Source organism: Odocoileus virginianus, chromosome 15 (assembly GCF_023699985.2).
Source record: "Odocoileus virginianus isolate 20LAN1187 ecotype Illinois chromosome 15, Ovbor_1.2, whole genome shotgun sequence".
In the NCBI taxonomy this organism is placed as follows: Eukaryota; Metazoa; Chordata; class Mammalia; order Artiodactyla; family Cervidae; genus Odocoileus; species Odocoileus virginianus.
In genome coordinates, this window is record NC_069688.1 from 8,689,089 (window position 1) to 8,704,985 (window position 15,897).

At 45.9% G+C, this 15,897-nt stretch overlaps 1 protein-coding gene across 4 annotated transcripts in view; it reads left to right on the forward strand.

Moving 5' to 3' along the window:
- Positions 1-15,897, forward strand: part of ASAP1 (ArfGAP with SH3 domain, ankyrin repeat and PH domain 1) — a 329,862-nt gene that overhangs the window by 210,265 nt on the left and 103,700 nt on the right. For all 4 annotated transcript variants that reach the window (XM_070477002.1, XM_070477000.1, XM_070477003.1 and 1 more), the window contains one exon: positions 12,189-12,334. In XM_070477002.1, coding sequence (XP_070333103.1) covers positions 12,189-12,334 — 146 coding nt within the window. The remainder of the gene's footprint in view (positions 1-12,188; positions 12,335-15,897) is intronic.

A 15,897-nucleotide genomic window follows, 5' to 3' on the forward strand; every position in this document is an offset into this window, starting at 1 on the left:
GACTGTCCCCTCCCCCTGTCCCCCCCCGCAACCCCTTCCCCAGTAACCCTAAGTTATTTCTCTGTGATTCTGTTTCTGTTTTGTGAATAAGTTCATTAGTATCATTTCCGCATGTAAGGGATGTCACATGGTATCTGTCCTTCTCTGTCTGACTGACTTCACTCAGCAGGACCATCTCTAGATCTGTAGTTCTTTCTTCAGGACCACCTTTCTCCTTTGGACAACCCTCGCCGACCACTGCAGTTAAGATTCTGTAGCCTGCCTGTACCTTACTGCTTGTTTCAAACTGCATTCGACCATGCTCTTGGGTGGTTTATATCTCATTAAATCCGGACTGTTTTTCCTGCATGAAGGTGCTTCACTTCTCTGGGGGAAAGCCAGGGTATCTAGCTTTGTTTCTGTGTATGGCACTTTCCCCAGATGCACTTAAACCCTCTCTTCACACACGCTCCCCCGACCACCTGGCATATCACACGTAAAGTAGCTCCATCACGTTCTTCATGTTATACACCATCGTAAGGCAGCCATGCTCTGTGATAACCTCCAGAAAGCAGTCGTCCGTGTGTTGAATGCCATATGTGGTTTGGAAGCAGACAAGAATCCTAAAGTGTCTGTTTCCAGGACTGGAGGGACTTTCCAGTTGAGTCTTTAGCCTGGAAAGATAACTCCGTATTGATTTTTCTGGTCCTCTGTTTGAGTTTGGAGAGCAAGCGTGTTGCTGTTGATCCTGAAGTGTCTTTCACTGACAATCAGTCCCATGAGACAGAACTCTCAGGAGCTGTCGGACGATGACTTTGGGCGGGCCGTTCATCGCTTGCATTCACTGACGACAGAATGGTAGTCTTGCATGTCTCAGATAATTTGTCTAACACACCCGTTCTCTCCATGGAGAATTGCAAGGGGCTGCTCCTTAGGAGTGCCTGGAGCTGACTTTTTTTTTTTTTTTTTTGAGTGACATTTTCTATTTGATTTTTTTTCCCCATACGGAAGTGTAATGTGGATTAACATGTTTGCCGTAGAAAATTCAGATGAACTAACAGAAGAAAGCACGACTCAGCTATGTTTCTTTCTACGCTCCGTTTTGGTTTGTGTCTTCTCAGTCCCGACAGCACAGTTAGGTGGTGCCCAGCTGCAGTTCTACAGCCCTCTTCCTGCGTGTCTGCCCTCAGGGTGAGGTCTGTTCCAGGAATCCTGGGATGGAGAGACCTGTCTTGCTGTATGCAGGCACAGTGACAAGTGGAAACTATGGCCCCAGTGCAGAAGAGCTGGGATGTGCCCAGGCTAGCCATAACTGCACATTTCTTAGCAAATCCCTTCATTTCTCAGGACCTCACTTTATTATCTATGAAACAGAGAAGATGATTCCTACCATGTCTGTTTATGAGTTGAAAGTGTTAATTGCTCAGTCGTGTCTAACTCTCTGCAATCCTGTGGACTGTAGCCCACCAGACTCCTGTCCATGGGATTCTCCAGGCAAGAATACTGGAGTGGGTTGCCATTCCCTTCTTCAGACGGTCTTCCCAACCCAGGCATCGAACACAGGTCTTCTGCATTGCAGGCGATTCTTTATCACCTGAACCACCAGGGAAGTGGTTGTAAAGTGAGATGAAGATTCTTTTGCCACCTAGAATGCACAGTACCTACCCTAAGGGGAGCCCATGAGGGCCAGTAAGGAATGCTTTTCCCCAGTGACCAAAACCAGAGTCCAGGGCTTCCCTGGTGGCTCAGTGGTAAAGAGTCCGCCTGCCAGTGCAGGAGACACGGGTTTGATCCCTGATCTGGGAAGATCCTATATGCCTTGGAGCAGCTGAACCTGGGAGCTGCGACTGCTGAAGCCTACACACCCTAGATAGAGCCCGTGCTCCTCAACAAAAGAAGCCAGGGCAGTGAGAAGCCCAAACACCGCAGCTGGCGAGCAGCCCTGGCTCGCCACAGCTAGAGAAAAGCCCGCGCAGCCACGAAGACCCAGCACAGCCAGAAAGTAAATGAAGTAGCAATGGAGGAATCCAGCCTAGCCCTCTCGACCGCTTTCATGTGTTTGCGCTGACGTCCTCCCCTGAACTCACTGGACTCGGTCTTTGTCGAGGGCAAGAGCTTTGCCTTTAGACTCTGCTAACATTTCCTCTCTGCTTCTGAAATTCTGAAGTCATAGATCCCTTTATAATCTGGCAAAAATGGGTTTTCTCCTGAATTTTTAAAAACTTAAAAAATTTTTATTCATTTATTTTAATTGGAGTATGGTTTCTTTACAGTGATGTGTTAGTCTCTGCTGTACAAAGTGTGAATCAGCTCTGAAGTATACATAGATCCCTTCCCTCAGGAGCTTCCGTCTCACCCCTGCCCCATCCCACCCCTCCCGGTCATCACACAGCACAGAGCTGAAATTCTGCATCATTTATTAACCAAGAAGCTAAAGCTGGGAACCACTAGGCCACAAGATGCACCCGAGGCCACAGACATAATGACCTAAATAATCTTTGTATCTCAGTGTGGGTGTTTGATGCACGTTTATAGTGAAACGTGGAACCATGTTTCTTTTTTAAGCCATATTTTTAAAGTACATCTTTTTATGAGAAAACTTGGCTCTGCTGGGTGATGGGCATTCCTGCTGCGGGAGACTTGAGTGGGAGAGGAATTTGCTCGTCTCCTGTCTAGCTTTTTCAGGGGCCAGATCTAAAATTACCTCAGGAGCCATCAGCAAAGCAGGGCATGATGCGTATTTGATCTGGCGGTTAGCAAGCCTGAATAATGGAGCCAGAGGACAGAACATTTCTGATTCCGCTATGATGGAGTGATGCTCAAGTGCCGTTTAAATGCTGAGTAAGCCCGGTGGAACTCCGCGGGCATCTTTTCTCGGGGCTCCGTGAGTTAATGGGTCTGTCAGTGCTGCAGAAATGGGAGTTTGCATGCTGTGTTTCCAGATAACACCCCGGGAGCTCAGGCAGATTCCTGCAGAAGCTCGGCTGGAACTTGGAAAGAACAGATCCAAATTCGAAATGACCTTGAAAAGGCAGAGGGATGAGTCACTCAAAGTGGTATGGAGAAAGGCAGTTTACCAAGAAAACAAAATGTACACAGGGCTTTTCTGTCTCCAAGGATGTTGCCTTTCATCTTAACCAGTGCAGGGGGTGGGAGCAGATGGGGAAACGGAGGCCCAGGGACGTGAAATAACTGCTCAGAATCAAGTGGATGTTGTATCTCAGAAAATACAGACTCTTAAGTCCAGAACTCATCCCCCAATCACATGGTGTCTGACGAAATTAAAACAGGTTGTTTTCAGGGTCACAGGATAGGTTTGCTGGTTTCATAGATTGGTGTGGCAAAAGAGATCTGAGCCCGTGTGATAATGAACGGGAGTGGAAGGCAGTGCTTTTAAACTTAGCGTGCCTGGTTCTAGACCAGAGACAGTGAGCTCCGGAGAGACCCAAGGCCCCATGTTAGTCTCTTCTTAACCCCTGGGCACTTGATGGTGCCTTGGCAGTAGGCTGTCACCTCTTACCTGAAGCGTACTTTACCCTAAACCAGCTTGTTAACTATATATCCTTTAGGTTGCTGCTCAGTTACCATCTCTTACGAAGCCTAGTCTGCTGCATTGAAGCTCTGCTGTGTGCATCCAACTCAGATGCTGATTGGGTACCTACAACCGGCTGTGTTAAATAGTAATGTATTTTCACACAACGGAAAGGAAGTAGAATTAGAACTCTTCCTTGTGCCGTACGAATGCATCCATTGCTGATGAATTGACTGTTTAAATACTAAAAAGAAAACTGAATTAAATACTAGAAGGTTTAGGACATACTGTAAATAATGTTAGAACTCTTCTTCCTGCTGTATGAACAAATAACATTGCACTGGATTAAAGCCTTAGATGTTTAGAAAAATACTGAACGTTAGAAGGGTTAAGGAGTAGAAGCGAGGCAGGAAGCTCTAAAGTCTTTTGAATAGAGACTGATATACTTGGGACTTCTCTGGTGGTCCAGTGGCTAAGACTGGCTCCCAATGCGGGGTCCCCAGATCAGGGAACTAGATCCCACATGCTGCAACTGAGAGTTTGCATGCCTCAACTAAAGATCCCACATGCCGCAATGAAGACCCGGTGCAATGAAATAAATAAATATTTTTTAGAAACGGGTGTATTTGACTACATGAAATTTCGAAAGTTCATGGCCATAGGCACCATTGAAAAATGAAAAGACAAATGGGAAAAAAAAATCCATGACAAGTATTACAAAGAATTGCCACACACACATTTGTGTGTATATTTTTTATGTGTAGAAAAAGTTTACAGATTATTAACTTGGCTCGTTTCAAGGAGATGATTGAAGAAGAGGAAAGAAATAATAATTTTTATCTTTGTACATCTCTATATGGATTATTTTTGTTATTTTAAAAACAAATGGAGTTAATTTTGTGCGAGTATGATTTGTGCTACCAGGTATGTGTAGTATAGTATAAAAGAATTTATTGCTTCCCCCTCTATGCCAGCACTATAATTTATGACATGTATTACATGGCTTTTTTTTTTTTATATTGTAGTTCATTGTTTTTTCGCCCCTGGCACATGGCCCATGCTGAGTCTTCTTTTGAAGGAAGAAAGAAGGCTTGTTCCAGGAGAATTCACTATGGGCACGGAGCACTAACTTGTATGTCAGACTCAGCGCTGGGAGCTGGTTGCATAACAACAGATTATACAAGGCCAGGAGCCTGGGTGTTGCAGGAGATTGAGAGCGAATGACAAGCTTGCTTGGGAGGGCTCAGTTGTATCTGATCTTGAAAGAGGCAGGCTAGGCCTGGAACTGTGATGGAGTTTGGTGGACTGGAAACTTGGGCTAGGTTTTATAACCATAGTATGATAATACCCCTACTTAAATTGTCCTCCTGAAGATTTTTTCTAATATCATAAGGATAAACCGATAAGCACAAGTTGCTCTGGACTCTTGGCGTAGAAGATAACTTGCATAAAGATCTTGGAAGAGAAGCTAGGCTCCCAGGAGAGAGAATACAGCAAACTGAGGAAGTGAGTCTTGCTTTGCAGGGAGGAAGGGGCAAACTCCAGGAGATAGTGAAGGACAGGGAAGCCTGGCGTGCTGCAGTCCCTGCAAAGAGTCGGACTCGACTTAGTAACTGAACAATAGCATCAGGGGCTCCAACACATAGCCAAGCCTATTAATTAGGCTCTAACCAGTTAGAGCCTGTTAAGGGCACAGGCTCGGGGGACTTCCCTGGGGTCTGATAGTTGGGACTCCGTGCTCTCACTGCTATGACCCTGGGTTTGGTCCCTAGTTGGGGGAACTAAGATCTCCATGTTGCATAAACAGTCAGTGTAAGCCAGGCAGAGAGAGGCACATTATAGACTCTCTTCATCCATTGTACATACTAACTCTGTTAGGTAGGTATTACTGCAGTTAAACAGAGTCATCAGAGATGGTACAGAGATTGCCCCAGATCCACAGCTGGTAAAGTGGAAGACCTGGGGTTTGGGCTACATTTGTCTTAGGTACCTTTGTTGTCATTGTGTTAGTCACTCAGTAGCAACCCCGTGAACTGTAGGCCGCCAGGCTCCTCTGTCCCTGGGATTCTCCAGGCAAGAATACTGGAGTGGGTCACCATTCGCTTCTCCAGGGGATCTTCCCGACTCGGGGATCAAACCCAGGTCTCCTGCATTGCAGGTGGCTTTCTTACCATGTGAGCCACCGGGGGAGCCTCTTACGTACCTTGGAGCCCTCCAAAAAAAGGCCGTAATATTTGGATTCTCTTTGAACATCCATCACATCAGAACTTCAGCCCTCAATCTCAGGGTGGATAGAAGTAGTAAAAGTAAAGATATTTTTCTGGAGAGTTGCTGTGTACTTTCTGGATATCATCCACCACAGTTCACATACAAAGCCAAGACCCAGAAAACTGAGGTGCCTTTTCCAGGGTCACACGCAGCCAGGCAGGACCAGAGGGAGATTCACACCCAGGTCACCGCAGCACGCCAGGCGTGATGCCTCTGTGAGCGTTAGGTTGCGGTGGTCCAGGCTGGGGCTGCTCTTTAGGAGGGATTCATGATGAGTGCCTTCCAGGCCTGATACTCATAAATAGGAATAATCCTCTGTGGTTGTCTAGTGTCCTCTGTTGTTGTTACTGTTGCCGTTGTTTTCGCCCAAAGAGCTTTCACATTAATGATGACATCTTTTACCTCTTGGTAGGCAGCCTCCAGGAGTAGGCTGGGTAGGTTTCATTAGACCTGTTTTCTAGATGAAATTAAAGCCGCCAAGAGCCTTAGTCACCTGACCAGGGTTGCACATAGGTTGCACTGAGACCTCGATTTTCCAGTCCCTCCATCGCTTGACATCTGGCTCAAATTAGAAAGCATCTAGGGGTTCCAGCTGCCGACTCATTGGAAAAGACCCAGGTGCTAGGAAGGATTGAAGGCAAGAGGAAAAGAGGACAGCAGAGGATGAGATGGTTGGATGGCATCACCGACTCAGTAGACATGAACTTGGGCAAACTCCAGGAGACGGTGAAGGACAGGGAAGCCTGGCATGCTGTAGTGCCTGCAGTTGCAAAGAGTCGGACAAGACTTAGTAACTGAACAACAACATCGGGGGCTCCCAACACTTAGCCAAGCCTGTCGGTTAAGAGCAAGGCTCGGGGGACTTCCCTGGGGCCTAGTGGTTAGGACTCCGTGCTCTCACTGCCGTGACCCTGGGTTTGGTCCCTAGTTGGGGAACTAAGATCTCGCAAGCCACCCAGTCAGCCAAAAATAGCTCAGGCTCTGCAGTCAGCACGTGTCATCACCACTTACTAGCTGTGTCACCTGATGTGACTTGTTTAACCTTCCTAAACCAACTTCTGCATATACGAAAGGGGGGTAATATTAGCATGTTCTTGTGAGCATTAAATTCTCAGGAAAAATATCTAGCACAGTTCCTGGTACAGTGAGTCATCAAAAACTTTAGCTACAAGGGGACTTCCCTGGTGGTCTAATGGTTAAGAATCCGCTTGCCGGTACAAGGGACACGGATTCGATTGCTGACCAGGGAAGATCCTACATGCCGTGGAGCAGCTGAGCCCGTGCTCTGCAACAAGAGAAACCACTGCAATGGGCCTCTCATGTGCAGCAATGAAGACCCAGCACAGCCGAAAATAATAAACAAACCTTTTTAAAAATCAGCTATCATTCATTTTTACAATTATTATTGTTGCTATAATAATTATATTACTGTCATGGCCCAGGAGGCCCATCTTTTTCCCCCTTTCACCTTGATATTCATTCAGCCTTTCACGTAATAGAGTCCACATAGTTATTTGTATTCCCATGTCTGTGACCATCTTTCCTGAGTCTGTCCGTGGAAAAGGATGGGGTCTGGAATCCAACGAAGCTGGGTCCTCACCTGGCTTCAGCACCGAGTTTCCCTTTTCTTATCTAAAACAACTGCCTTAGGTTTTAGAATATTCTTTGTGTCGTTATTAAATGACAGTGACAGAATCAGAGGTGGGCTTAGTGGGCCAGTCAGGGAGGGTTTGTGAACGTTTCCCAGGTTGGTGAAGTCTAACAGGGCGGCAGGCAGATGCCCCTCAGAGAAAGGCCTGTTTAATCATTGTTGTGCTTCTGGAAATTCTAGGGAAGGCCTCATTGGCGAAATACAAGGTATTTTAAAGAATGCTGAATTTAATGTATTCCCAAGGCACCTGTTACTGCCAGCCACTGGGAATGTAAACTCTTGGAGTACAGACGTAGATTTCAGAATATTGTTGGAAGCCCCTGCCACCCAGCCTAGGAAGGGCAGCCTGCTGTTTGTCCCCACCGCTGTTGTTGTCTTTGTCATAGTAGAAGTGTATCGAATCTGTTGTATACCATTCAGTATCTTACTCCATCTCTGCAGGGCTTCTGTGAGGTCAGTACCGTCATTATCTCCATTTCATAGCATGGGAATGAGGTTTAGAAAAAGGTGAAGTTGCTGGGTCAGTGCATCACGAAGTATCACTAATAGACCTGAAAATTGAACCTGAGTGCTCTGAGATTAAAAAGCCCTAATTTAAGTTCCCTTATGTGTTGTGTGGCCTTGGGCTTTTTTTTTTTTTCCAGTATCTTCCCAATGAGGATGATAACAGTACTTACCTCATAGGCTTGTTAATAAGCGTGATTGAAGGAATGTATGTAAGGTGCTCATGCAGTGACCGGCATGCTCAGCAGTGGAGTAAGAAACCACTACCTAGATATTGCCGTGGTGGTTAAACGTGTGTGTGTGTGTGTGCACTGTGCACAGTCGTGTCCAGCTCTTTGCCTCCCATGGACTGTAGCCCACAGCTCCTCTGTCCTTGGGATTTTTCACACAGAAATACTGGAGTGAGTTGGTATTTCCTCCTCCAGGGGATCTTCCTGACCCAGGGATCAAACCCTCATTTCCTGTGTCTCCTGCGTTGGCAGGCAGGTTCTTTACCTGCCGAGCCATCGGGTAAGTGTACAAAGGCAATTTCAAGGTATGTGGAACATATCAGGGGATTAGTACATTTTCATTGTCTCTCCAAAGTAATGCCAGCAGTTGAAATTCTGACTAAGTGGCCCTTTCTGGTTCAGTTGTTAAAACTATATTATTTTGTTCTTTCGTCAGAACTGAAAGAAGTAACATAGCGCTGCTGTCTTATATTCTGCACCTATACCTTGAATGGCAGAAATCTCCTATAAATATTAGAAAAACATGGGTCTCCATAAGAGATGGATCAGATTTCTCTCTCACCTTATTTTTTTTTTCTTTACTTTTATTCCATCTCTGTCTTCATCTGCTTCTCCCAGCCTCTACTTTTAATATTTATTTGTTTGACTGGGCCGGGTCTTAGTTGTGGCATGTGGGATCTAGTTCCCCGACTAGGGATTGAACTTGGGTCCCATGCATCAGGAACTCGGGAATCTTAGCCACTGGACCACCAGGGAAGTTCCAACCCCAACCCCTACTTTACCAACTTCCAAAAGTCATCTGGCACTTGAGTAAAGTTCCTAAAACAGACCGTCCTACTCTCTGAGATATCCTGAACCAATTCTCTGCCTCCCGAGTCCCACCCATGCCTACACGGTGCTCCCCTAGCCCAAGGCCTTCATTTCCCTCTCCTTTCCTAAACCCCTGAGTTTACATTCCTTTCAAATTGCTTACTGTACTCTGTAATCTGTCCCTCCCTTCTGCCTCCACCAGGATCCTGCCTCCTTGCCCTCTGTGCCTGTTGAAAGCCTGCTTGGTAAACCCTTAATTTTGTACAAAGGCATGTGTGTGGTTATATAATCTTTTGGGTGAATTGTCGCTGTTGGCTTTATAATGCAGTATATTAAAAAATACTTGAAACATGGGAGACATACATTCCTATGTTATTTGATATGAAATGCACTTGATATTGTAATTGATCGTGGGTATAGAGGTAGTAATGGCTGATAATTTAGGGGCATGTGCCACCTTGCCAGGCACTGTTCTAAGCACCTTATATTTAACTCGCATCACTGAAACCCTCAGTAGAATTAGTAGTAGTATTCTGAGATTTAGCTCACTAAATTAGCTGTTCTATTTTCAGATGTGTAAAGTTTCATATACACATGTATAGATTATAAATGTGGGACTTCCCAGGTGGCACTAGTGGTAAAGAACCTGCTTGCCAATGCAGAAGACATAAGACAGGTTTGATCCCTGGGTTGGGAAGAGCCCCTGGAGGAGGGTAGACAACCTATTCCAGTATTCTTGCCTGGAGAATCCCATGGACAGAGGAGCCTGGCAGGCTATGGTCCATAGAGTCACAAAGAGTTGGACACTCAAGCATCTTAGCACGCATGCACATATAAATGTGGTTATTATATGTACACATACACTCTTGCGGGGGTGTTTGTATAGATGAATATATATGGTTATTCATCTGTGGCCTCACTGACTCAATGGACATGAGTTTGAGCAAGCTCCGGGAGTTGGTAATGGACAGGAAAGCCTGGCATGCTGCAGTCCATGGGATCACAAAAAGTCATACACGACTGAAGTGATTCATTTGTGGGCTAAACATACAGGACCCATGATCTTGCCTAAGCTTATCCAGTCTTACCTTCTGCCTCTCTCATCACATTTTTATTTCACCTACCTGATAAGTGTAATTCTTCCCAGAGTTCTGGTGTGGGTTAAATACAATATTGTGAAAATCTTTTGGGTCAGAGAAGGTTCTCAGCCAGCTTCCTGTGACCTCGCTCTCTGCCTTGTCCAAGTCCATGTTATTTTTTGGTGACTCTGTCATCCCTCATAAACTGAGAGCTTTTCATAAAACTTCCTAACCCCTCCATGAAGTCCAGATTCAGGATGATGGCTGTGGCGAGGAAGGAGAGGAAGAGGTTGGAATTGGGTAGTGTGTAGGGGAGTGAAGAAGCATGCTGAAATAGTTTGTCTTAACTGGTCGGTGGTACCTGGGTGTCCTATAATCTAAAGATGTCAATGCATCCTTTGAAACATGTTATAATTTCGAGCAGACACAAAGCCTGCCACTTAGAGCTTGCCCCTTGGGTTTTACTTCTGAGACCCTTCCTTTGAAAGCAGTTGAACGGGTATCTGAACCCCTCTTCTGCTGACCTTCAGAGCAGGAAAGGATGTCAGGCAGAGTGGGCTTCTCAAGGGCGAGGTGAGGCCCTTGGCCTCAGACAGACGGTACTGGGGTGGCTCCAGCTTACGAAGGAGGCCAGGTGTGTGTCTCCTGTCTGCAGCTGACGTAGCCTTTCTTTTGTGTTTCTCAGAGCAGCTTTGCGGGCAGTAACTAGAGCTGCATTTTATCTTTTTTAATATCTCAACCCGAAATGCTGACATCCACCCTAGGCATCATGCATTTCTAATGTGGTGACAATGCGAAGCTGCTTGGGCCTCGTTTCATTTCACTGGATGCTGTGATGCTCGTTCACTTCGTCGTATTTTGACTTCTTTCTGGGGCATCCACCAGTCCAGGATTACGCTGTTGCTCCCAGGCAGTTATTGAGGGTGTGTTTGAGAGTGAAATATTTTTAAATTATTTAGTGTTCAATTATTGAACAACCCAGGAGACTTAAGGAGTGAATGCTTCTTAAATTCCTGAAAGGGTAATCGACGAGTCCAAGTCAGCACCTCTTTACTGAGCCCTAGCTTTGTAAGCTGAGCTCTTGACACGTGAGCGGTATGTGTTGGGTGCGAATGCAGAGGTGAGCCACCGGGAAGCCCTGCCTCTCGTGGTCTGGGGGCAGGAAAAGAGCAGTACTTAGGCGAATATGATGTGGTGTGGTGGAAAATACTGCAGTAGCCAGAGCATTATGGGCAAGGAAAAATCATTGCCCAGTAAAGGGAGGCTTTAAAGAGAAAGAGCTGTCGTTTGAATTAAGCCTTTAAAGGTATGGTTTTGATAGACAGTTTTGTGTTCATTTATTCTTTTTATAACTACCATTGTATCTGCTGTGGCCCTCCATAGAAATTCATGCTTCCTTGTACTCCAGCGCCGGGAAAGAGGCGTGCAGAGCTGAGCCCAGGGAGCTGAAATGGTACCTCCTGCGCTCACATGTCCTTGGTCGGTGCCGGGTTACTTCAGGGTGTGGGGATGTGCAGTACCCCTTTCCGTAAGCCTGCAAGGACTCAGAACATGGGGAGGGACAGTGTCTGCCACGAAACCCATGGGATCAGACACACAACTTCCCAGGATCACACTGGGTGCCATGCTGGGAACAGACCAGAGGCTGCAACAAGGAGCTTTTGCAGGAAGGGTTGTAGTGATGGAGGCAAGAAATGATGGATGGTGTTGGATAAAGTTGGTAGTCATGGGAGTGGTGAGACGTTGTCAGATTTTTCTTATATTTTTAAAGGTAGAGGCCAGGGGACTGCATCTGGGGTATGAGAAAGAAAAATCAGGTCTGACTTGTTTCCTGACGATCATATTTTCTTAATTGCTTGAAAATGGGATGGTAATTTAACCCTTCAATCTGTGGTGCATCTGTGGATTAATTGGGGTATAAATGAACTCAGTGCTCTGATAGCAAAGAGAGGAAACTGCCTTTGATAGAGTGGGACACTTAGCATGCTGCCAACCACCTTGTCGATATGTTCAGGAAAGAATGGATCCAGTTTCTTTGCTTTCTTTTTGAGACTGTCTGGTGATCAGTCAGTGTTCAGAGTAACTTGTCATTGTGGCACATAACAGCTCAGACTCCTCTTTCTTCTTCTTTTCAGAACATGTACAAAATGAAGAAAACTATGCACAAGTTCTTGATAAGTTTGGGAGTAATTTTTTAAGTCGAGACAACCCAGATCTTGGCACCGCTTTTGTCAAGTTTTCTACACTCACAAAGGAACTGTCCACACTGCTGAAAAATCTGGTAAGCCATTTCACAAGTAACTTTTAAAAATTGCAGCCCTATCAAAGTAAGTAAGATCATAAATTGAACAAAGTAATAATCCTCTCCCCAACCCTTGATCCTGGGGTCAAAAAAAGAAAACTAAAAATAAAAAGCTTTTTTAGTTCTTGATACGGAGTCACATTTAAGGAATTTGTACCACTGGTCCCGCTTATAGCAGGGTAGAGAAACTGGTTAACCTGAATCTCTTCCACATTCCCCCATTGTTTGCTTTTGTGTTTGTTTGACAAGCATTAGTGACTTTGGCTTTTTAATTTGTTGAAAGAATGGTGATTATTTCTGTGTCAAACATACATGTCACCATTTACTTGTGTGAAGACCATCATGCATTTCAGCCTCTGATTTACAAATAATTAACTTCTCCCAGCTCCCCATATCCTTTTAGCACCCTCCCAAGAAAAAAGATTTTAAGGTTTGGGGAATCTGTGGTTTCAGATGTAGATGATGACAAGAAGAATCCCTAAAAATCTTAAGACACTGGAGGACCTAGGAGCAGACATGAGTATGAGATTTGTTGTTTAGTCATCAAGTCATGTCCAACTCTTTGCAACCCCATGGACTATAGCCGGCCAGGCTCCTCTGTCCATGGGATTTCCCAGGCAAGAACACTGGAGTGGGTTGCCATTTCCTTTTCCATTGCATCTTCTGTACTCCGGGTATTGAACCTGTGTCTCCTGGGTTGCAGGCAGATTCTTTACCCCTGAGCCATCAGGGAAGCCCAGAGCATGTGGGCGGGAGAGCCCCTGGCCAGGCAGTGTTGTCTGGCTGTTCCCACGTTGCGCACACCACCCTCCCTCACCCTCACACTGCATTCTGTCTAGAAGGACCACCGCAGCTGTGTATGGGTTAATTTAATCAAGCCTCTATTCCCAAGTCCCAAGAGGTGGGGCGGTGGGAGGTTGAAGGATGCCAAAGGAAAACTATATCATAATTTTGTTGGCTCCTTCTTGAAACAGAGGAGCTGTTTCCTCCTCTTCATCTCCCCAGTCTCTCAGCATTGTGTCTTTGCCTCCTTTCAAGACCCAGAACTCAAGCTTAAAATGCCTTGATCCTGAGTTACTCACTCAAATCAAACAGACCTCTGTGGTCTTACCTGAGACGCTTGTCGCAAATCTACTTGGTACAAACGGCTACCTTACAGATGATTACACTCTATTGTAAAATAAAGACAACCCTTCTATAGTAAATTAACTGGATAATTTGACCAATCAAATTCTTCTTTTTCCTGTCCCACTAGATGAATATATGTATGTGTCTGTCATCCTGACAACTTAATTTTAATTGATAGTTTCATGCCACTGAATTATTCTTATACAGTGACAACTAATCATAAAGAAAATAAAGGTTGAAAATAGAAATACGTCTTCAGAAACTGGAGAAAGGATAATTTTGACTGCAGGGCCTTTGTGTTCCTACGCTTTGGAGTTTATTTGACAAACCCATGATATTTCTGTAATTCTGAGATCATTTAAATCTCTCCTGTTCAGATAGGGCCTCCCATTTCTTCTTCCTCGGGGCATTGCCTGCCTAAGGTGCTGTGGTGGGAAGAAAGGAAGTGAAACAAGACTCTGACATTTCCCTTTGGTCATAGCTGGGAAAAGGCTCCAGCCTCGGGAGGAAGTTCTGTTTTCCCCGAGATGGGCGTTTTCACAGGAATATCTTGCTAACCTTTAGTTTCCAGGAGACAAAATATGTTTGGTTTAAGTCAGTAGCCATCACGTCCACATTTCCTGGGCCAGTTCATCTCCACACTTCCCTGTCCTGTAGGTGCCTTCAGCGAAGAGATTCCTGTGTGGATTCAGTGCCATCAGTTGCCATTCAGTCGTCATCTTCGTTTCCTTACCTCTGTGCAGAAACAACTGATGCATATTTTTTGAGATCTGTGCATCTTCTGTGTTGGCTGCAGTAGGTCTTCGTTGCCGCGTATGGACTTCGGTATTTGCGACTTGCTGGCTCAGTAGTTGTGGCACACAGGCTTCTCTGCCCTGCAGCGAGTGGGATCTTCCCAAACCAGGGATCAAACCCCTGGCCCCTGCATTGGCAGGCGGTTCTGAACCACTGCACCACCGGGGAAGTCCCACCGCTGACACGTTGTGGGCACTCTGAGGAGCCCAGCAGTGGGCTTCCTGTGGGTTTCTCAGTGAACGACACAGTGGTGGTTGTTATGCCTTGTGTCCAGGTGAGGAACCTGAGGCGCGGCATGCCAGCGCCTTGTTCAGGCGTGCTGTCAGTAAGCAGACGTGACCCCGCATGCCGGCTCTGCATCCATGTGCTTCCCAGCCTTTCCACACCACCTGCTCTGGGCGTCTTCTTTCCCTAAACATACCCCACACTGCAGGCCTCCTCCTTCCAGAAGTCTAAGAAACAAATCAAAAGAAATTGCTGGAAGGTTTCATTCGGTTAATTCAAAACAAAACAAAATCATTTTCCCAAACAAGAAGGTGGTGGCAGGGAGCTCCCTGGTAGCTTGAAAGAAAAGTAAAAGTTGTTCAGTCGTGTCTGACTCTTTGCGACCCCATGGACTATATAGTCCATGGAATTCTCCAGGCCAGAATACTGGAGTGGGTAGCCTTTCCTTCTCCAGGGGATCTTTCCAACCCTGGGATTGAACCCAGGTCTCCCGCGTTGCAGGCGGATTCTTACCAGCTGAGGCACAGAGAAGCCCCCCTGGAGGCTTAGTGATTAGGATTCTGGGCTTTCAGTGCCGTGGCCTGGGCTCAATCTCTGGTTGGGGAACTGAGATCCTTCACGCCTTGCCATGCTGCCAAATAAAAAACAGATGGCGAAGGTGGTGGCATTTCCACTGAGGGAGCAGATAGAAGGATCAGTGTGTGCCATAGCCGGTTACTAGGGGAACACTATTCTGACTGAATAAAATCAGTATTCAGAAACCGGGAGTCTGCACAGCCTGACAGGAGCCAGCAGCTTCTGCTTCCCTTTTTCTGTCTCAGAGGAAAGGGAAGAGGGGACCTGGAGGATGGACGGGGCCACGCCTCAGAGCAGGGGGAGCAGGGGGAGCCAAGCCCCGCGGGGAGGGGGGGTTGGTTGCAGCACCTTCAGTCCCCTCATGAGTTTGGAGGGAGCACCCCTGGGAACCTGTTTTTCTCAGGAGATTGCTGGAAGTCGTACTCACTTAGGCTAGTTATGAAAGCGGGAAAACTTAAACAATAATGGATAATGTAGAAAGTAAGATGAAAGAAGATATGTTGGCATTTTTTTAGACTTCTAAATTGTATCCTCAGTTCAACCAGCAAATACCCAAATGTCTTTTGTGCTGGAGTCTATGGTCAACCCTGGAAAATGTTATTTTCTAACTAGGAGATTGCTTTTAATGGGTATTTCCATAATTTATATTTAAACAGTTTTTATGGGGGAAAAAGGATAGATTTTAGAGTCAGGGCTAGCATTCTGCTTTTAACAAACTGAATCTAGATATGACTTTAAGCAGTCTATACAACAAGTGTATTGTGTTTGGGAGGTTCTGTAGGGCTGGTTCTGAAAAACATCAGCTCACTAAGGGCTGG